Source organism: Zingiber officinale, chromosome 8A, assembly GCF_018446385.1.
Source record: "Zingiber officinale cultivar Zhangliang chromosome 8A, Zo_v1.1, whole genome shotgun sequence".
In the NCBI taxonomy this organism is placed as follows: Eukaryota; Viridiplantae; Streptophyta; class Magnoliopsida; order Zingiberales; family Zingiberaceae; genus Zingiber; species Zingiber officinale.
In genome coordinates, this window is record NC_056000.1 from 11395146 (window position 1) to 11418609 (window position 23464).

Below are 23464 nucleotides of genomic sequence, written 5' to 3' on the forward strand. Positions count from 1 at the left end.
TGGTTGAATTTCTAAATTCCATGGATATCTCTAGATTCGGATGTGGATAGCCTTCGCTTTCCTTTCGTTGTCTCAACTATTTCAAGTTAAGAGTAGTTTTCTATGAAAATAACGGCTAACCAATTTGTTATGATACTTCGTATCCAAAAAAAAATGGATTTTGTAATTTATATTAGATGGCTGTGAAAGAAACGTAGTCCTATTTGTATTTGGGATAATAAAGATCGTGAAGAAGCAATGGCTAAGATGATCAATTAAAGAGCATTAGATATCGATGATTGATGTATTCACATGCAAAGATGAGGATGACAATCAATCATCGATAGTGATGTGGCTCAACTCAAGAAGTGGTCCTGAAGAAACATGATGGAAGATTGAGACAACTCAGATTTTGCTGTTCTAGTGTTTTGGTACTTGGTTTTACCCATTGGAAGAGTAAAGCAATGAAACATTGGCATCAAGATGGCGAGTGTTGTTGCTTGTTTGAAGAAAGTATAGGTATTGAATCTAACCTAGGAACCAACACAATTGGCAGATCTAATAATACATGCTTCATTTGGTTGAATTATGGAGCTCGATGGAACAAACGATAATGCCTTCAATCCTAAATCTGCTTGTATAATCTTATTGCGTTGTCTTAGTTCTCTTATCGTCTCGAGAGGTCCAAGCAATTTTTAAATATATTTTAAAAATGTAAGAGGAAATGGTTGATTGGTTGGGATGCATGGTTTGTGTGATTATTTCTTGAATGAATCATATTATTTGTTGTTATTGCTGATCACTATTGAAAGTGAAAGTTTAGAGCAACAACAAGATTAAAAAGTGTGTGGCAAATTAAATCAAAATGATAATTTGATGACGTCTATGTAATTTATCCTTCTTATTGTTAATCATGTGCACTTGCCACATTTATCCAACATTTCGGACTGTAAATAAATGGATGCTGCATAATCCACTTTCTCTTTCAAATCACTTTTCAAAGAATTATAAAATTATCATTTCTAATTTTAGTTTATCTACTTTACTATCTCGATATTATCGATTAAAATGAATAAATTTAAGTGAAAGATTCCACACAACATACTCAAGTACTAACCTATTAAATTATACAAGTGCAAAAATACAATTTATTTGAGAATTTTTTGTTTTCAATTTTCAATATCATTTCATGCCCACGTGTAACCATGTCCATCGCCTTGAGCGACCCATATCATGCATCCAATTGAAGAGAAGCATGTGGTCCAAGAGGGTTCAAACCCACGTGCCGTGCGCGTGAAAAAGAGCAATATTATACAACTAATTTACATATACATATTTATATTTATATATATTTCAATATTTGTAAGTCAAGGAAAAAGCAAAATGAAGAAGCAATTCTAATAGAAGAGCCGACAAAATTATTATGTTTTCCATCCGAGTTGGATCCACCTCTACAATTGAGTTGCAATTCGTAATGACCCACAAGTTTTAAAAATTCCTTAGTAATAATCTTTTGTTTTAAAGAAAAATGAGATTCGAATTCTAATTAGTCCTTTATTAGCTAAGTATGGAAATTCATATCTAAGTTTGGATGATAAATTCTGAAATTAAATTTATCAAAAAATGATTTAAAAATATCATTCCAAGAACAGACCCTCGACCAATCAAGTGTACACTTTTAAGGATCTAAAATCCCAGGATTGGTATTAACATTACTAGTCCATCGAGTATCTGTACCGCATACGTGATAATTTATTTACTTCTTAAAACTTATTATTATTATTATTAATAAAAATAAAAGATGGGACTGAATAATTATTCAATTTCTATTCTTACACTGTTTAATATATGTCTATTTGTTTACAAAATCTTTTTAACATTTGATCCCGTCCGGAATCTGAGTTGGATGAAGGTGGCCCGCGCTGTCGTTGGTGTTCATGGAAAGTCGTTGCGAAGTCGGGTTGATCTGGCACCTGCCGGAAAGGCTTACACGCGGGGGGGAGGGGGGGGGGGGGGGGATGATACAGACGATGACGCGAGGGCCCTACGCACACTCAGACAAGCCGCCTCTGCATTAGAGACCAAGAACCAAGAAAAAAGTCCTCAGGTCAGGCCCTTCGACTATCAAGTCAGGTACTTTTTCCCTAGAAATATAGTGAAAATGACAAAAAGTAAAGGACGAGAATGAAATGATGAGTGAGCGTACCTGCGTAAGGGACAAATCTTCCCTTTTTATACTGCAATGGGTGTTTCTGGAGTCTGACGGGTGTCAGGGATGTCAGACTTTGTCTGGCGGTGAATGACACGTGGTGTCCCCCTATAGGTCTAGGAAGGAATCAACGAGTGGTAAGCACCAGACCGTTAGTATATTCTCTGACAGACAGTGATTATTCCCTGACAGGTTGTTATAATTCCCTGACTTGCTTGTCGTGTAGTGTATGCTTGCCCCGATCTGTTAACCCTGGACTGGATCCCTATGCTTGTCGTCCTCGCTCCGTGAGGTGTAGACCTATATTTCCTAACCTGCGTTTGCTGCTTCACAAATCTAGATCTGTACACTCAACCCTGTCCTGCGTGTCCTATCTTGTGAACTCCTGACCTGCCTTACCTTGTATCATGAGTTGTATGCCTTGGTTTGGTTCCACTTATCCTGTGTCCTGACCTATACGCTTCCGTCCGATTCCGTCTGTCCCGACCTGTACGCCTTAGTCTGATTCCGTTTGTCCCGACCTGTATGCCTTAGCCCGATTCCGTCCGTTCCAACCTATACGCCTCCGTCTGATTCTGTCTGTCCCGACCTGTACGCCTTAATCCATGTGTCCTATGTCAGAAATCCTGACCTGTATCCTTAACTGACACATCCCGATCTGCACGCTTTGATCTAGGTATCCTGTGCCACAAGGCTATAAATCTTGACATGTATCCTTGGTGTCTCTAGGGCGTAGCACATATAGGGAGTGCATGGTTCTGTGGCTGAAAGGTCCAGGGGTCGATCCCCGAGGTGTCACTCCTGGGGTTAACGTCTCCGCCATGCACTTTCCACCTGTGTACCTGCATTTACCTCCCTCCATATCCCTGGGATCGGCTCTAGGGGGCCGCTGATGTGGCGGTTCCACATTTTTTGACATGTATCCTTGGTTGGCACATCCCGACTTGTACGCTTTGATCCAGATATCCTGTGCCACAAGGCTATAAATCCTGACCTGTATCCTTGGTTGGCATCTCCCGACCTGCATGTTTTGATCACTGTATTCTGTGCTAGAAGTCCTGACTTGTATCCTTAGCTTGCACATCCCGACCTGCACGCTTTGATCCAGGTATCCTGTGCCACAAGGCTATAAATTCTGACCTGTATTCTTGGTTGACACATCCCGACATGTACGCTTTGATCCAGGTATCTTGTGTCACAAGGCTATAAATCCTGACCTGTATCCTTGGTTGGCACATCCCGACCTGTACGCTTTAGTCTATGTGTTCTGTGCAACAAAGCTATAAGTCCTGACCTGTATCCTTACTTTCGAGTTTCTACTCTACGCGTAGGTCCAACCTCGTACTGCCACTTGTGCTTGACCAGGACCATCTTGTAACCTGACCCTTTGAACTCCACGCAGGCCGGATTCTTGACCTTCATATAGGCTAGACTCTTGACCACCACGTAGGCTTGACTTCTGACCGTCACGTGAGCTTGACTTCTGACCGCCACGCGGGCTTGACTTTTGACCACTCCGAGGGCTTGACTTCCGACCACGTCCACTGTCCGACCCTACTATCATGCACCGTATCAACATTATTACATTAATGCAGTCATATTAATGGTAGTAAAATGTGATTATCTTCCCTCCCCAAATTATATGAATAAAGATAAATTATGAGATTAACTTATAGTCAACCATAAAATTAATTAAAATTAATTAGGAGGTGAGAAGATTTTTATTCCCGTAAAACAGCCATATTAATGATAGGTTGGATGAGATCTGATTGCTAAGTAGATAAAAATAGGTACACAGAGGCACAATGATCATAGAAGTGTATGCTGTGTCGGTGTAGGTATATCAATTTTATCAAAATATATTTGCCAATGTCAATCTTCCTATCACTTATTATTTGAAACAAAAGCAAACCTTTAAATACTCCAGTGAACTGTTTCATCAAATAAATTAATCAAGCAGTATATAGATAGATACTAGAGAGAGAACAAAATGCCTTCCTCAACTCCATTACCAAGAACATCCATCCAAACTATACATTCTTCTTCTTTGAACTCTTTCCTCAAAATCCCTCCTTCTACCAGCGTCGAGAGTGACGGATATGAAGTGCGAGAAAGACTCTCTAGATCATTAATCCTGCAACAGTAATCAGAGTTGGATCCGCAGAAGGTATGCACATTTAACATATTTATTCTGTTTAAATCTTAATTAATCAATGCATTCACGAGCTAAATTATGATATATGTTTTTTTTTTCTATACCATCTAGCTAGGCTGTGAATGATTAATACACAATCATATATTCTATGGATTTTTTTGGTTGGGAGATGAATCCAGCCTACGCTGACCGGTGGAGTGATGAATTCTGCAACCAAGACAAGTTCGAGATCAACGAGCTCCAGCAGATTCTTCTTGCTTCATCAAGAACAAGCTCCGATGTCGGCAGAGCAATCAACGGTGAGTCATCTGTCGATAATTTGTCGCAGTGCCATGAAGGAGCGACGGCCGTGTTGGGTCCTGATTCTGCTCTCTTGAGGTCGGAAGTGGGCGGCCGGAAACAAATCTCCGACGACGATATTTCGGTGATATTTTCGAGCTGCAAAAGCGGCAACATTTCCTCTGAGGGCTCATCCAAGTTGAGCCCGGCGGAAGATGCGGCTTCTTGTTCGAGATCATCGTCATACGCCGCCGCCGCCGCCGGCTGCGGCGACAAGAGAAAGTTGGATCAAGAAACCAAGCCCCCCATGCACATCATTAGTTTCGCCAAGAGACGGAGGGCCGGGAAGTGCAGCTGGGAGAATGCCAGTTCGACGACCATAGACTTCGCTCAGAGCGCGGAATTCGAGCCCGACGAGGAGGTGATCATGCAAGTGAAGGAGATGATCTACCGGGCGGCCGCGCTTAGGCCGATTTGCCTGGCGGCAGCCGCGGCGGCGGAGATGAAGCTGCCGAGGAGGAAGAATGTGAGGATATCAAGCGACCCGCAGACAGTGGCCGCGAGGCAAAGGAGGGAGAGGGTGAGCGAGAGGTTGAGGGCCCTGCAGAGGCTGGTCCCGGGGGGAGCCAAACTGGACACTGCGTCAATGCTCGATGAGGCTGCCAACTATCTCAAGTTCCTCAAAGCTCATGTTCAGACCTTAGAAACCCTAGATTATTACTCCAGGTTCCATCCCCAGTACCATGATCACGCACCACCTTTTCCACTGCCTCTGAACCTCCAAGCTTTTCCCATGCAAAGCCGCTTCACCCTGCTCCACCCAAAACCCTGAATATCATTATGCCTTCATCATTAGCTTAGGGTTTAGGGCTCACATTCCTTCATTTAATTTTCTCACTTAGTAATTAAACACACACTTTGGATTCTGAACGACCCAAAAGATTGAGGAAAGAAAGTCACTTTAATTACCAGCTTTGAGTGCCCCTTCATCCGATGCAAACCCTAAACCAGGATTATATGATAGAGTCATGAGTGCCTCCTTTCTGCTTCCTTTAGGGAGCATGGCATCAGCTTTAATTAATCCATCCTTTTGAGGCATGAGAGAATCACGCACGACGTACACCTAATTAGATTAAGAGCCCAAGGAGGTACTTAAGAGAATATTATGACTAATTACATTAATTTTGGTAGACTTTGGAGCTAGCCAGAGACATTATATTCTCTTTGGGTCAGAGTAAGTGGCAGAGAGGAATGTCATGTCCCCTTTAGTTACAGCCAAGCGTGCCCTTGAGAAGGCCACCAAAATGTTGGAAGCACATGGTGGACATATCATAAAGGACACACCTTTAATCCAATCTACCTTTCTCAAGTCATCATCTTAAATTTAGTGGAATAATTTAATGGGCTCTGGATTCTCTAGCAACCTTTAATTTGTTGGAGATGGTGCGAGATAACTTTTGATGTGATAGAAAGAAACAACAATTTTGATGTGCAAATTGGCCTTACTACCTGGATAGGAAGTATTAATGGGAACTTTAATTGTTGGTTGGTTTTTGTATCTTTTTTGTTGTAATGTATTTTGCAAGCAAACATTTAGTCTTTGTCATTATCTATCCTCTATTAACAACTCCATGTTGATACGCAGTCATTTTGAAATTTGATAAATTAAATTACTCTTGCAAAACTATGTGTAGCATTTTACTCATGAGCCTAATCATAGAGAAATTTCACTGTGAAATTTCAGGAGATCTACAGTGCAATTATAGTAAAAAGATTTAACGCAAATGACTTCTTATGACAAGAAAAAAACTAGTTTATTGTAATTAATTTAACGATGAAAATTTTAAAATAATTATAAATCTAGAATAGTTTCAATTCTCTTCCAAAAAGTTTCAAATTTTACAATTATCATAGTGAGGATGATGGGTGACGGCGCCTGTGTTGGATGCGATCCGAGCTTATTTTACACAGGGCCCAAATAGTTTAGTTGCAGGCAAGCCTGAGCCCACAATCCAACTTTGTCGTACCAAATCTAATATAGCTCGAGCTAGTTAGGCTAATTTTTTATATTAAAAATTTTAAATTATTTTAAAAATTACAAAGAAAAAGTATCGTTAAAATGAATTCTATTAATAATAATAATTTTATTAAATACTATTAAAAATATTATTATTAATAATAACAGCATCACGTAAAATTATTAATTCGTTTCGAATAATAATTTGTTATAGCGAATTAATTTTAATTATTAATTTATTTAAAATTATGTTTGTCGATATCAAACAATTTATGCAACTATATATATATATATAGTTTCGATTATTTTTTAGTTGTTTGAAAATGATTTTTTTTTGTTTTTAGTGTGTTAATAAGCCGCCTTTATGTTGCTTATACATGAAGTAACTCGATACGTGTCAAAATGCTGTAAATAGTGCAATAAAATATCTCGAGACCGACTTACAGCGTGTCATTCAAGGATTAATAAGTAAATAGATAAAAAAATAAATTGTTTTAGGAAATAATAAACCGACTTGCCATCTCAACGCGGCGGACCAGCTGGCACGCGTAGACTGGCAGCTAATGGTTCGGATCGTACATCATTGTCCGATCCGCTAAGCTATCCCTTCGGGCTATAAGTATCACCTTTTCCTCTTCCCCTACCACCCGCCGCCGTCTCCTCGCTTTCGCATTTCTGTCGTCGTAGACTCTCGATCGAGACCTCGCCTTTGCTCTAATGGCCGCCGTCGGAGCCATGACCCTCGCGATCTTCCTCGCCGCGGTTATCTCCGCCGCCTTCCTAGCCGGCGGAGCCGTCGCCGTCGATGCTCCCGCCCCCGCGCCCACCTCTGCGGCCTACGTCGTCTCCCCGCCTCTCGCCGTCGCCTTCTTCACCTCCTTCGTCGTCCTCCTCCTCGGATTCCTCCGCCAGTGATGGATCCGGCTCGTGCTCTCTTGGATGCTTCGCTAGGATCGGATTTTAGTCGCGTCAGGTTTCTTTTGTCCTCTTAGATCAAATAATGTGACGGCGATCGCCGTTCGTGTCTTTTATATGTGGATTTCAGTATCAGAGTATGTAGATATTGATACTTGGATTTGTTATTGATTCATATGGTGTTTATTTATCCTTTCCTCTTCGTCGCTTATTATGTTTTCGTCATTCGGACGGATTGATTTCTCGGCGATGGAACGGACACGCGCTGAAAAAGACTCAAGATTTCAATTGATTTCTTGTCCAATAGCGAAGGTGTCGATTTGACTTCTCCGCCCTGGGTTTCGTAGGTTCTTAGATATATGCCTGCGACGGTGTCAATTATGGTCCTTGTTCATGATTGCGAAACCAAAACGATCGCTTTTAAGATCTGAAAATTGTTTAATTGAATGCAAATGATTGTAGCATTGTAGCAGGGTCGTTGGTTCCGTACTTTCAAAGTAAAGTTAAGGCGTGGATTCAATTGTCGGATTGGAAAACATTGTCACCGGAAACGTCACTTTGAATAATCTCTATCGCTAGTTTCACTCAGATGACATAAAAGAACAAAAAAATTGAAGGATCTGTTTTACAAAATTTATAAGGGCAATTACTTTCGATAATTATAATTTAAAACCTACTTTCATGTCCAGTGTCGGAACTCGGAAAGATTATTTTACTTTAAAATTTTAATCTTCTTTGATTGAGGAAACGGTATATATATTTTTGTTTATGGAGAATTGCACGGCAATTACTTTGATGATTCTTCATAGACAGCTCATCAACTATCCTGATTTAATAGAATAAGTAACAACCATGATTCGATATAATACGTAGGCGGCATCTATAAACCATTATTAATAGAAGGTCATGTTATTCTTATTCCGCATCAACTAATTGATTTTTTTTATTGATTTTATTTTCACATGCTTACAAGTTGTCTGTTGACGGAATTTTATAGTCATACCTCGATGATGGTTTACGCCCATTTAATAAGCACCGAATGAAATAATTATACTCTGACAACGTAAATGATGAATCATCATTTTGGATCGTCTTACTAATGAATTTAAGCATAAAAATACAATTTTTACATAGAACAAGGAACGTAAATAAACCTAAATGCCAGAGATGTTTTCCTAAATTACAAACCAAGTACAAGACTAATACTGTATTAGCTTGTGAAAAGTATACGAGGACAATATAGGGGAAAACATTAAAAAAAAAATAATAAAAAGCTGTAATTTCATTAAATATAAAGATACAACACAGTAAATGGAGCAAAATTTTAAACTAATCGAAATCTAGGAACATGGGTACAATAATTTGGATAAGAGGTTACTAAGAAAATCTATATTCTCTTCTTTTTATTCGATCTTGATTTGTCACCATGTTTCCCTTTCCTCTTGCCCTTATCCCTCTTATCAGATGTATGATCGCTGTGGGCGTTCCACTTCCTATTAGATTTAACACTAAGGATGCCGCTAGATGAAACCTTAGTTCCATTTTCAAGAGCCTTATCAAATTCCCCTTCTTCGTCTGCAATAGCATATTGCTGCAAGTATTCTGGGTCCAAAACTACATCACTTTCAGCCTTCATTTTTTCCTGAAATGTCCGAAATTTTTTTAAGCAAAGATGTCAAGATAAGAGTCATTTTGTTGCGAGAGCATACTCACCCTAACCTCCTTGGCTGCCTCATTGAGTTCTTCATCCACAGACTTGATGTGAGGAGCCATGTCAATCTGGGGTATGGATTGAAATATGCAAATGTTAAGAGTGCAGCAATCTTAATCAACATCCAAGGGTTTTAATTTCTCCACAAACCATTATTATATAAGAAAGACAGTATAGCATAAAACAACAGAACAGGATTGCCACTATGGTAAAACCAAAGCAGATTGGTCCAAGTATAACACAGCTGCAGCAGTATTTGCATTTCCTGAACTGGTTTTTCATTTTTACTTCCCATATAGCATTTTTTGTGAATTGCATATGAACTGATAATGAACATCAGTATTCTCCATAAGATAACACTAGGCGATAACTCAAAAATGATAATAACTCACAATTAGATGCAGCATCCCTTTGAAATGCAAATTTCTACAGCAACTCTAACCCAACAATCAAATTTGTGTAAAATGATCATGTTGCCCCTACTTGAGCTTTAACCACCAGACGGGTTTGCTATATGAATCCCTTTACCTCATTGAATTCTATCTTCTATTATATCATCATCTATTCTTAAATAAATTTAATTTAGTTAAATTTAAATTTAAATTTGACCTTGTTAAGTAAGAATCGAGTAGAAACAAAAATTTCATGGATTGAAATTTAATGATCAGGTCAAGATTTTTTTTCATTTATGGTTGGTTTATATATTTCCATAGTCTTCAGCATTAGTAAAAGTTGATTTTGTTTTTTCAAATTTCTTCATTGTTCATTTTAGAACTGAAACTAATTGATAATTAGTCTCTGATGAAATTTTTAGTAAAAAAATAATTCATTTTCATTCTAATTCCTTTCAAGGTTTTCACAGATAATTTTAGAAAAAAGGCTGTGAAATGAAGATTATTTATTACCTTGAGGCGCGGAAGAGTCTCATCAGTTTCCTTGGTTGCTGTCTTATAAAGATAATTGTAAAACTTCTTCATCACTTTAATGAACAAAGATAGTATTTGCTCTCTTTCTAGCTTCATTTCTTCCTGTTAGAAAGGTGAAGAATGACAAAAGAGAAATAAATGATAGCTTATATGCCAGAAATTTTTATCTGCATGCCAATCATTTTGAAGAGCTGACCTTGATATCTCCAACATCTTTGTTCTGCAATCCCAAGCAGAATAACACAGAAGCTTGGACAGGAGACAACGTGACAGGAATCTTCTCTTGGAAATACTTACGCGCAAGGATGGGCAATAGATCTAGAATCTATGCAAAGTGGCATCAACCATTTTAGAGATTCAGCAGATGTATTGTTCTTATCAATCTTGCAATATATGAGAATAAAACAAAGAAAGAACAGAATAGCAACTAAACATTCTTTAGAGAATTTTTAGACAATTGGCAAAAATCTCCAGTTATTGTCCAAAGGCTAAGCAGGGCCAAATTTTTAGGCTGACTCTAAATCGTGTATACCAGAAACTACAAACTAGATGCATACAATCCAATTAGAAAAGGAACACTCTCTGTCCAAGATTACAAAAACGTGTAATATAACCAAAAATTGGGCAAGATAATTAAACTGAAAGACTTTAAGGTACAAGATAAGGATATTGTGATGAATGTTAGCACAAGAGAAGGACAATAAATATTCAACTGTAACAATTAAGGGAGAATTTATTTTCTCCTGTCCCAAGAAAACAAAACCAATGAATTCAGAAATGATAAAAGTGAGAAGAAAACTAGAGACAGTTTATCAGACAATGATTTTATACTAATTAGAGCTCACAAATGAAAAAAAAAAATCACAGCGCCTCAAAGGTTGTGGAATTATGGTTTATTGAAGATAATCATTGGATTAAGAGATAATGCTGGGACAAAATTTAGTAATATGACTTTGTATATTATTTATTGTCCAAAAAACTCTTACCATATGATAGTCAACACAATTATTTGTGTATGCTTCAAGTCGTTTCATATCATGAGGGGACAATAATTCCTCCAATCCGTTAATGCAACCATTAGAGATAGGCAAGTCATGTTCATGCTCTGCAAAATGTATCTTTGATGCCAAAATGCTAGACAACAACAACAAAGGGCAATCATAATAAGAAATGGTCAAAGGTCCAGCTGTAATTGTAAACAACATATTAACTCACCTCATTGAGAGCTTATAATCAAGTTTTTGAAATGTGGTACTCAAAAGTCGTAAAAACCGCTGCCTGAAATCTAGTCACAATGTAGCATAATGAAAATATTTAATGTTTGAACAAGACCTAATAGATTATGTTAGCGTACAACTTTTTAGCATCTCACCCTGATAGAAAGGCTCAAAAAAACCATGCTCATTTGACTCATTGACTTCAATATCATCATTGTTAAATGGCTTCACTAACATGCATGTGTGCTCACCAGTGACAGCACTCTAATTTTACAGGGGGAAAAGTAAACAAATCAATAGAGAAATAGCATTTGGACAAACAAAAATGTGGAAAATGAAAGATGTAAGATCATAACTGGAATGTGACCGATGTAGAATGGGAAAAAATTGTGCTTTCTCCAAAAGCGGAAAAGGTCGAGTGTAAGTCCAAAAGACACACCCATGAAGTGAAGTTTTTCTGGATGTCGCTCATGAAGATGAACCAGAAGAGGTGGAAGATTAGTTCTAGGCACAATTTTTTCTTCTAGCAAGGACACCTGAAGAAACAGCAGATTCAATGAAGAGTCTAGAAACCCGTCAAAAAGCAGAACAACAAAATGACAGGATAGAAAAAAACAATTATATGATTGCAAGTCCAATAAAAACCAAAATTTTAAGTACTTTAATTTGCATGCATAGCTAATTCATCAGCAGTCAGAACTAAAGGGAGGTATTGCATAGATTTATGACTAAAAGGTAGGAAGATTCTGCATTAGAAAATTAAATGAAGCAATTAGTATAAAATACAACCTTCTCTGCAACTTCAGTGACTTTCACTTCAGAGTCCTCAGCCGGTTCAACATCTTCCTCAGCAAAATGTGTCAATTGTCCTTCATAATATCTGAGCATACAAAATAATTCGAAACTAAAATATCTCTACTATTATCAAATTAAAAAAATAATAAAATGCAGATAACAACAGAAAAACTCTAGTACTATCTGGATAAAATAGAATTGCCTTTATCATTTATTCCATAAAACATACTGAACACCTAGAAATACTTAGTAACTTGTAAATATCGCATTGTAGGGCAAAGAACTTGCATGTAGAAAATTCAAATTAGAAAGAAAACAATGCTTTCATATGCATCAGGTATATCTGGAATGTATCCTCGAGTCAATAAAATGAGAATGCATTCAGAGAAAAATGGATAATTTCAAGGGGAAAAACTGATCCAGTGAAACAAACAAGATCATGGTCTAAATTTCAATTTTATAATATTTCTACATGATTTAACACACACGCATATATATATTATTTTACTATTTCATACAAGTCTAACTTATTTTGCCTGAGACTTTTGTTACCAAGTTATTGCAATACCTGCAATCTAATAATTTTCATTCATTGAATCCAATAATACAATTCAAAGCATAAAATCTGATTCCAATCCAAGGTTTTGGTTTCCAGCCTGAACAAAACAGTTTTGACTGTGCAGATAAATGGTGCTGGTCATTCTAACAAGCAAAAGAAAGGGAAAGAAGAGGAGGAAGAAGACTTGTAGCAGAATAGGAGGAAGATTACTTGGAGGATGTATTGACATTGGAGGCATTCTCACAAGGCATTACCAACATAGGAGACCTCATGAGGTGTCACCTGCGCTAGAGATCTTCTTGTGAGCCATTGCCAGAGTCGGAGACCTTCTCGTGAGACGTGAGATGTCAATTGCACTAGAGACCTTGCAAGGCATCATCGGCGCTGGAGATCTTCTCACAAATGACAACATGCCTTGAATCTGCATGGAAGTCATGTGTAGATGAATCCAAACACACACAAATTGCCTTTAAGTCTCCACAGAAGAGGATCTACATTTCTGAGAGCTCATGAATTCACTTTTCACTCCTTGCAAATGATGCAATCCGCTTGCAGAAAACACAGGAGCTTGCAATTCACTTTTCATTCCTAATGGAAGATGTTGGAAAGCACAAATCCAATCATGGAAGACGCACACTAGGGTTTCAGGAGATCGTGAATCGCCTTATGTTCCTTGCGAAGACGCTTGCAGCTTGCCAATCAACTCTCACATCTGTTCCACTAGTCTACTTGTGTACCAGGTACATAAGATCTTATCGTGTGTTGGTCAGTGTCAATGGGTGGAACAAAATAATAACTGTGCAGACTAGCCCAGAACATTATTAAAACCTCGATACACTTATCAACTTAAAAATTCTAGTTTCGTCTCATAGAGCTGTAAGTTGGTTAAGCAGAAAAGTGAGCTTTTACTCAAGGAATGGACAACGAACATGAGACAACTGTATCTGACCATATCAGAGAAATAGGCTCAATCTCTACCATCTATAGCCTGTTGGCATGGTCATACCTGTGGTTCATTTACCAATCCCTTAAAAGGCTTCTTATTTAGACAAGTTGATTAAAATGTGTGATGATATGGTATGTGGGAAAAGTGAAGCTAATCACAAAAGTAGAATGGTTTTAACAAGAGCATCCAATCAAAAAGGCAGAGAATTGTGTTAATCATGATAGTGCATCAAAGAACAAGACACATACCTTGACAATAGTTCCACTGCAGTAGAGCCATATCCGAGCTATAAGAAACAGCATAATAATATTTTAAAACACAGGAATGTGCTTGAAATGATAAAGCAAAAAAGTGACCTAAATTTTACCCTCAAGGCACTTGGATGAACTGCAATCCTCACAATTCTAACTCCAGATAGTGTTGGAAAGACATTGTCTTGAAATTGTTCACAAAATTTCCAAGGTATCTGATCACCAAAAGGTTGGCGACCTTCACTTAGACTTTTAATTGCCGACTTGCGTGATATTTGTCCTTCAAGGCAAACCTGAAAATTGGCATAAACATGGCAAATATATTAAAATGAAAAAAAATAGAATATACTTGTCAACATATTTTTTCAGTCATGAATGTGAACCAAATTTTAACAGTTGGAGGGGAATTGCAGTTCTCTCATTATCACTTAAACCAACTAGGGGAAATGCATATTACACAAACTTAATAGAGCTTAGCTTATTCAAACTTCTTTAAATTATCAAACTTAACTTCAATTCTACTTGATGTTTAATAGCTAGACACATACACAGAAATTGGTAAACCTTTGAACCATATATAGACTACTTTGACAAACATAAAAGAGCGTGAAAGTTTGATATCTGTACATTATGAACTCTACGGAAAAAATAAATAAATAAAAAGACAAGCAACAAAAATAGTGCTCATGCTTTAAAAACCCCAGCAAGAGTCTTGAGGGTATGAAATGTCATTCCGTGCCGCCTGGCACAAATGGTTTTTACCGTTCCGTTGGGCGGTCGAAACCGGCACGGGAGGCGTCCCCGTCTCGGTGGCGCCGGAGGAGACGTGGGACGCCCTCCGTCAGCGCCGGAGGAGACGCGGGACGGCTCCGGCGGCACCGAAGGCGTCGTGCACGACGCCTTCTACAGCGCCGAAAGCGTCCGACAAGGTAACTTCCAGCGCCACCAAACGCCCCCTGCGGGATCGCCCGCGATGATCGCGGGCCATCTCGCATACGCAGGTTTTTTTTTTTATAATTATTTATTTTATTTAATTAATTTAAACAATTCGAGGATGTGTAATATTTCGAAAAGACTTTTATAAACCCTAATTAAATTATCCGAATAAAATATATTTAAAATAAAAATAAATAAAATAAAATTTATTAATTAATAGTCTAAAAAAATAATGTTTAAAATTCATTTAAAAATTTTAAAAAATATATAATAATTCTTATTTATATTCTAATATATGTTTTATTATTTTAAATTTCATTTAAATTCTTTAACAAATTCTAAAAAAAATTTAAAAACTTTTTTAAAAAAATCTAATAAATTATATTTATATTCTGATATTTTTTTATTTTTTACTTGATATTTTTTACTATTTAAAATATATATTATTTAATTAATAATTAATTAAATGAATAAATAGTTAATTTATATAATAATAATAATAATAATTATTATTATTATAGATACTTCAATTTTAATTTGAATTATTGATATATCAATTTTATTTAAATAAAACTATTTTAAATTATTTTTTCTTACAATATTAAATTATTCAATAATTGAGAACTTATAATAAATCAATATAAAACTTATTTTTATATACACAATAAACATATTTATCTTATAATTACTATAGATAAATAAAAAATACCGAAACTGTATCAGCACGGCACGATACGATACCGAAACCGTATCGTTCAAGTCTGAGATCGAAACTTCGGCACGAGTCGAAATTTTAAACCTTGGTCTTGAGAATTTTTCCACTTCAACACACAAGGATATATTAGAATTGCCCAAAAGTTGTTGGCAAGGTTGCCTCACAATAGATGAGTTCAATGCCCGAACAAATAGAACATCTCATTGGTATACCTAACTTAATAAGTATGGTCAAGATTACGGTCAAATCCAGGAGTTCAATTTGTTTTCCCCTTTTAACTAGAAAAAAATTCAATCATGCATGGAGAAAGGAAAAAAACCTGAACAACACACAAAATATCTGGAAGAGTATTTTTTGATTCATCAACTGGACCTGCGATATTTATAGAGAGATTCAGCAAACAGATAAAATGCTAGGCTGCTATAAAGAGTTATAGCATAGCTAAGAAATAAAATACCAAGCAACACAAACAAGTGATGGGATGGCGCGTCAGCCATCAATTGTAAGTCATTAGGTGAATTTTTGTAGTGAGAAGCAACATAAAGGGCCATCATGCGCTGTAAAGTAAATGAAAAATTAGTAAAATTTAAGCATATAATGGAATGCAAGCACAAATTTAACCAATAAAGGTACCTGTAAAAATATCTCACTCTCCTTGTGATATGAGAAAAGTGTATCTCGGTTGACATAGTAAAGGTCACATTCACTTGGATGTGGAAGTCTAGACAAATAAAAGATCATTTAGAGAATGACCTGAAAAACAATTCTTTACTTTTCATCAAGAATACTAACCTAGTGATATTTGGAATGTAATTTGCAACATCCAAGCAAAGTAATTCATTAAGCCAAGATTCAATTGGATCCCCAGTAGCATATCTGATAGACTCGTGCAATTCAATCTTCTTGAAAAGCCTACCTGTATTTGGAGATGGAAAATCAATATTCATGGAGAAATAGATTAAATGTTGTACAATACTTCTAAATACATGGCAACTTAAATTTGGTAGTATGCTAATCACACATAATACAATAGACCCAATATGGTTCGACCCTTCAATGAGACCCTGCATTGGCAAAAGCTTTGCACACAAGCTGCCCTTCTAAAATGGATAGAAGAGATGCATCAATGAGGAATGCATGTCCAAATCATATGCAAAAGAGGTATCCATCAATTAAAATGTCAAGAATGAGCCATATTTATGAAAATATATAAAAAAAATTTGCATCCTGATTCTACCATAAAGGGATGTGGTATAGTATTAATGAAGAAAACAATTCCATGAATATTATAAGGAAAATGCCTTTGAAAAAATAGCACAAGGTCTCTGCATAACCATTTCAGCAACATTCAATGAAATACTTCAGCAGATCTATCCCTTATTGGTACTTAATATATCAAATAAATTAACCAATTGGATAAAATAAATTCATGTGTTAACTTTTTATGCATTACTTGTTTAAACAATTAAATTTGGCTTGCATCATAAAGAAAAAGGCTAAAGTAGTTAAATCAGCATTGAAGACAACATGCAATACCCCCATATTCCAAGAATGGTATATATTTTCACCATTTAAACAAAAAATAATATTCCATTATTTATTTCTCAAAACTAAATCTGAAAAGAAAAACACAGTTCATTCAGATTTTATAAAAAGAATATCCCATGATTCTTGTTGCAGTAGTTTGATCTAATAAAGAAAAACAATCCAAAGTTTATAAGATTCAGACAAAAGTAGAAAACAATGCATTTACCAGTATGAGATTCGTCACCATTTTGTGCACTCATTTGGCTCTGCGATTCCAATTGCTGGAGTAGCTTCAATGATAAAGAACGACCAGTGCCTTCATAGCTTAAACAACAAATATAGATAAAACAGAAAATTGTTGGGTCAAGATCTTGTAAACATTTATAAATGTATTAATTGATACTACTTGATGGTGGACAACAGGCATGGAAACTGAAATTAAAGCCTCAGTGGCTGGAAAAACTTAGAATACCATGCTTATATCTACACAGACAGGGAAGGAATAAATATACATAAAAAGATGAATCATACCCATTGACAGTTGATGATAGAAAGACAAGATAAGGCCCAAGCAAGGACTTCACAACTGGTAGTGGAATAGCAGCAGCTTCATCAATAACTAGGAGCTCAACTTGAGAAAGTTTCCCATGGTCCTGTGGTCTAAGGTACTGTAAGGAAAAATCAACTCTCTTAGAATACAGGCAGAGCAATTCACTTAAAAATATCACAAAAGTGGTAAATATATTAAGTAGAAGTTATGTGAAAAATAGAGCAATATAGCTAAACAAAATTAGGCATGCTCTGTGGATCAAACTTTGTACTTTGGGCAGTAAAGAAATAACTCAAACAAAAGAGTTAATAACGTTTGAGTTAATAACATAAGGGAGTTTACATAAAAATACTACATATAATCTGGTCTACAGTGCACTTTGTATTAGGCAAAAATTTTAGATAAAGGTAAAAAGGAAATAGGAAGACAGCTTATCTGGAACATGGTTTTTAAAACAACTAGTATCACAAATGTAAAGTGATGTGGAAATAAAACAGACTCATAGTAAGCAACAATATCTCACCTGAATTGTTTGGCGATGTTGCTTGTAGATATCTATCTTAACTGTTGATTTCTTCAAATCTGGTTCGTCGCTCTTCGTCACAGTATAGTGTAGGTGTTCCTAAGGCATTGATGTTAATGGTAAAACAAGTCCTAGTCAGAACATATTTCATAAGTACTCATCTCAAATATAGTGTCAATAAAAAACAAGAGACAATTTTGTCAGGGCAGACTAAAATTTCAAATTAATTAATTAAATCTCATTGAATGCTCGAACGGTTAGAATGACCTATTACCAAGGTTGTCAAATTGGACTTCATATGTTTTAATCATGAATTACAAGATTAGATTAAAAAAATCAACATAGATAAAAAATTTCTATCTTACTTGGAACAATTTTTACATCTACAATAAAACATACTGTAATATTCTATTATCAATGGAGCACATTGATCATGATTCATAACAAAAAAATGCAGGAAAGAAATGAAATGGGCGGCAAGACATTTCATCACTTATATGATATATTAGCCATGCCTCATAATAACCATAATTTTAACATTTCATTAAAAATAATAATTTGAATTCACTAAGTTTCCTGATAGTGTATCAAATTTGACAAAGTTTCACGCCAGTATGTTACCAATGCATGAAGGGCTACTAATGTTCCATAATATCTACTTTAGAAATTTGACAAAGTTTCATCCTTATTTGAAGGGAGAAAATAAAAAAAGAAAAGACAACGGTAATGAAAGATAAAAATTGAATAGCAAAGTATGAGAAGAGAAAAACCTTGTATTCTAATGCATTGATCCCCTTGCAAACAAAGTCAAATAATGTCTTAAGATTCTCTGGGCTAGGTGCAGTGACAAATATATTTGAGTATCTGATGAAGGGAACATGTATAAGTTAATAAAGAACAGTATACGAGCAATAGATGGAGCATAATGAATCACAAGTAGGTAACCCTGCAGCAACAGCTCCAGCAATAGCAAGTCCCAGAGCAGCAGATTTTCCACGTCCACGGGCAGCAATCAAGGCAACGGTACTGCGTAATGTTTTGTCCAGAATTGCATCAAGAAATGTGACAACAGCTTTTCCCTGTATAATTAATGTTATAATTTATGTCAAACTGTCGCAGATGCTTTCTCCACTTATAATCAAGTACAAGATAGTGTTTAGGAATTTATCTAAGCAGATCCAAAATAACCTGGTCCATTGTGCAACACTTCCCAATCAGTGGGCCCACAGGAAAATCATCATGAAATTGATCTTTGAGGTTCTTTAATTCTCGCTCCCTTTCTGATAAGCCTTCAGCATCCTTCAGCAATAAGGAAAATATGTCATAATAAGGAGATGCAACAAAAAGTAAAACCTTAAAAATGCTTATCGACTGGCACAAATAATACCATGCAAAATATTACCTCTTAGCAAATGGAAATAGAAACTAGTAAAAATCATTAAACAAGCATGGAGAAAGTGATGAGCAAAGATTAATGAAATACTACCTCCATTATTGATACAGGTTGAACTGATCTCGTATGAGAGGATATTGGCAAAATGTTAAGCTCGTCATCCATTACAACACACGCCTTACACGAGGCAACAGATAAAAGGAATCGTTCATTAAATCGAGCAACAGCATGAGAATGAGACTCTGTTCGGAATCTTTCATGCACATCCTGAAACCGAGAGGAGAACAGTAAATTAAGTTAAATGACTGCAAAGCTCCATAGAGCCATGAACTTGCAATAATAACAGTAGAGAAATCACAATGGATGTAAACACGGAATGCAATTAATATAACAAAACTCATCACTATAAAGCAGTAAATTAAGTTAATATAAGCGCAGAGTTCCATGGAGCCAAGAGCTCACTATCAATACTTACTAATGTTGTATCATGCCAAAGTATAAAAGGAAAGAAAAATTGTGATCATGCATATAGCAGACATCCTGATTGGAGTGCCAAAGAAGAACAAAAGGCCTTGATCTAATTAGAAGGCAGCAGATTACCATCACGATGGTGTAGAGGCTAGTAAGAGAAGAAAGAGAACGGAGCAACAAAATTACAAGCCCACCGCCCTCAACTGTCTCAATAGTCCTTGCTAGAAGATTGGGCGTCAATGCCTCAAAGTCCTGAAAATAATGGTCGGTCATTGTGTAGAAGTAATAGCTAAAAGGGAAGGACAAAAAGAGCTTGCTGGTTATAGCACCAACTAAGTACTAATGGTTTACAGCAACAAACCTGTAAAATGCACATCCCAAATGTATTTCCAAGAATTCTTTCTGAATCTCTATACAAGCAATATGTTAAATTTCCACTTTCAACAAAAAGAGAAAAAGGATCCACTTTCTCAGGATCAAGCAATCCCCTTTGCAGCAGCTTCTTTATCTGCTTTGAGCGCTTTTTCTTATGACTATATAACACAATATGATATTCAGAAGGGACTAAAATGGCAAATAGTTGAAGAGAAAAGGATATGGAAGATTTTTTATTATAACATAAATGAAAGAGAAAAAGTTTGACTCTGAATAGCAAATTTCCCTGTAAAAATTATGATACCTACTATGAGATTTAACTAAGCAGACTACTATATAATCTAAACTCCAAAATCATTGATCTCGAATTTCCCTTTTTTTTTTTTTTTGCAAAATGATCAAATTATAATTAAAAGACTCTAAGATTGTAATGTTTAATTTTAAAGTTTAAACAAGAAACGAGAATCATAAAACAACATAACATAGTGAAGACAACAAAAATCTAAAACTAGGAGGTGCAGGGGAAAATCTTCGTCTAAACATGCATTTAACAAAGTTTTGTGATAATAGAATTCACTTTCCGGCAGTTCTTAGTTGTATTGGCACATGATGCATAAATATATATATAAAGACTCATTACATGAACAAGCAGAAGCAAAAGTATGATGCGTATGAACTAAATAAAAGTTGGCACCTGCTTAGCTCAAGCTTATCTTTGTAACACCAAAGCACTGTCGGGCGTGACTTCACAACTGCCTTGCTTAGCATATAATGCAGGTTCACAATCTGGATATATTGAAGATTAGTCACAAAGAGGAAATGCAAAAATAAGCACAAAGAAATAAGTTTTTTTAAATATACATGCATTATGTGTGTTTGTGTTTAAGAAGAAAACTATACACTGTCATTTAATGACTGTTTCGCTTTGTTTTCCAACCCAAAAAAATCCAGTATGCTTGCTAGATAATAATCAACTATGAGATGCCTCTCAGCATAATTACAAATAAACAAGGTACAAGGCAGCTATCATCAACCGTCCATTAAATCAACGCTAACAAAAACAATGTGAGTCCTAAAAAGTAAGGGTTTGCTGTGCGGATCGGATTCCGCAGTGTAAAGCGATGTCGATACTATCATTAATAAAACAATAGAAGATTAATTGAGCAAGACTGCAAGAGTAAGATGAAATTTGCCTGATCACGGGACTTGTCTCCCACAATTATCAACATGGAACGATGCCTGAGTTTGACCCCATTCTCGATTAGCGTGCGGATACGGTCGTCCACCTTCTTCCTCATCCTCTCGGGAAATAAGAATAAGAGAAGTAATGATTCCCCTTCTGTCTTCCCAGTTGTTTTAAAACGTGCTTCGCAGGGTGCAGATGCGGTCGTTCACCTTCGCCTCCCCCGCCACTAGGGTGCTTCGCCTCCCCCTCCCTTCGACTGGTCGGTTTTAGGGTTTAGGCGTCCGCTTCCAGTTGTTTTATAGTAAAAATATATATAGGGCATATTTCCATAGTATTAAAAAAAATATTTTTAAAACAAATAAGAAAAAAACAATAAAAAACCATGAGGAATGCTGTTATGACGAGGTGGAAGGGCCAGTCTTTCATTTATGGTTGAGAAATAAAGAGTATAGAGAAAAAAAATATAAAATAAAAAATTAAGTGACGTCCTATTTGAATGTTTTATTAAAATGATGTCCACCTTATAACATGATCTTATTATCTTTTTCATTGTATTATTTTTATTATTATCTTTCTTATTTTTTACTTAAATTATGAACTTAGGAGGCCAATCACGTAGCTATTATAATATGGAAAAAAATAAGGACTAAAATTTGCTATTACAATATGAAACAAAATAAGGACTAAAATTTGATTTAAACTTATGAAAAGATTTAAACGATATTTTTTAAATTTGAAATCGGGTCATTATGAATTATATCAAATAATTAGACATAGATTTATAAACGAACATTGATTTAAAATATTGTATGTCATGTGGCTCAATTCAAATCAAAGATTAAGGCTTTCTAAAATTTAAAATTTAATATTTACGTTATAACAACTACGAAATTGTAGTTGTTACAAACGTAATTATTAGATAATTATAACAACTATGATTTCATAAATATTACGATATAAATGTTAAACTTTAAACTTCGAGAGATCATTATTCTTGACTTAGATTAAATCATATGACGTAAAATATAATAAATTGAAGCACATTCAAAGATTTATAATGATTATGGGTTAAACTCTGTAATAGTTTAATTTCAGCTTAAAAACATCATTTAAAATTTTTTGGAATATGCTTCTAACAATTTTATTCTTTAAAAAAAAAAAAATAATCATATTGTAGTAGTTATGAGATAGTAACTACTACTATGTATCCCAAATTCAAGATTTAGATGAAGTATAGGAGAAAAATAATAATAGAAATTATGTAGGGAAGGATAATTGCATTATTCTACTGAACATGTGACACCTTTTAATTTAAAAATTAAAGTGGGATGCCTATTTGATAATTTGGAAAAAACATAAGTGACACTCTTTCATTTTTTTCAGTATATTATACCAAAATTAGTTTTTTCAATGGAATCAATTTATTTAAAATATAAAGAGAACACCCAAAAAAAAAAAAAAAACCTTGCTTAAGAGTTCGTCTTATTTTTGCAGAAACTTCTCAATTATGGTAAAAAGTGAATATGCTCGTGCCCCAACGTCTCTGTCAACCCGTCCTAGGATCAATACGGAGGAGGTAAATTACGAACGGTTAGTAGCCTTTGGAATAATAACTAGCATATAAGGGAAGTATTTATCTCGACTTTTACCGAGATTCGAATCTCAGACCTTATTATAACAACACCTCATGCACTAGCCATTAGACCCATCCGAGAAGATTAGAAACTTCTCAATGACACTTGAAATTATAAACACGAGAATAATATTTCATGTACCTACAAGTTCATTGTGAAGCTTTTTATATTGAATAGCTCATTCACTACCAAACA

General features: G+C 35.7%; 2 protein-coding genes across 2 annotated transcripts; one reads left to right on the forward strand and one right to left on the reverse strand.

The window, feature by feature from the left end:
- The first annotated feature begins 4355 nt into the window (after positions 1 to 4355).
- LOC122012440 (transcription factor LATE FLOWERING-like) lies at positions 4356 to 6149 on the forward strand. Its single transcript, XM_042568983.1, has one exon. The coding sequence runs from the start codon at positions 4492 to 4494 to the stop codon at positions 5452 to 5454; it is 963 nt and encodes a 320-aa protein (XP_042424917.1). The 5' UTR covers positions 4356 to 4491; the 3' UTR covers positions 5455 to 6149.
- Positions 6150 to 8730: 2581 nt separating this feature from the next.
- LOC122012439 (RNA cytidine acetyltransferase 1-like) lies at positions 8731 to 21923 on the reverse strand. Its single transcript, XM_042568982.1, has 26 exons — positions 21643 to 21923; positions 21144 to 21235; positions 20436 to 20607; positions 20204 to 20326; positions 19697 to 19870; positions 19399 to 19509; positions 19156 to 19289; positions 18981 to 19074; positions 18211 to 18309; positions 17669 to 17805; positions 17364 to 17461; positions 16403 to 16526; positions 16244 to 16331; positions 16068 to 16167; positions 15930 to 15982; positions 14076 to 14252; positions 13957 to 13994; positions 12198 to 12288; positions 11765 to 11944; positions 11564 to 11672; positions 11407 to 11476; positions 11178 to 11325; positions 10388 to 10516; positions 10171 to 10293; positions 9268 to 9333; positions 8731 to 9196 (listed from the first exon to the last, which is right to left on the reverse strand). The coding sequence occupies exons 1-26, from the start codon at positions 21745 to 21747 to the stop codon at positions 8942 to 8944; spliced, it is 3090 nt and encodes a 1029-aa protein (XP_042424916.1). The 5' UTR covers positions 21748 to 21923; the 3' UTR covers positions 8731 to 8941.
- Between the last annotated feature and the right edge of the window lie 1541 nt (positions 21924 to 23464).

Excerpts from the sequence above, each read along its gene's own strand:
- LOC122012439 (XM_042568982.1), bottom strand. The coding sequence starts at position 21,747 with ATGAGGAAGAAGGTGGACGACCGTATCCGCACGCTAATCGAGAATGGG. Across the intron at positions 14,253-15,929 it reads ATATTTTGTGTGTTGTTCAG|GTTTGCCTTGAAGGACAAAT; the intron begins GTTTTTTTCCTT and ends GCCAATTTTCAG. Across the intron at positions 11,326-11,406 it reads GATTATAAGCTCTCAATGAG|CATTTTGGCATCAAAGATAC; the intron begins GTGAGTTAATAT and ends GTTGTTGTCTAG.
- LOC122012440 (XM_042568983.1), top strand. The coding sequence starts at position 4,492 with ATGGATTTTTTTGGTTGGGAGATGAATCCAGCCTACGCTGACCGGTGG.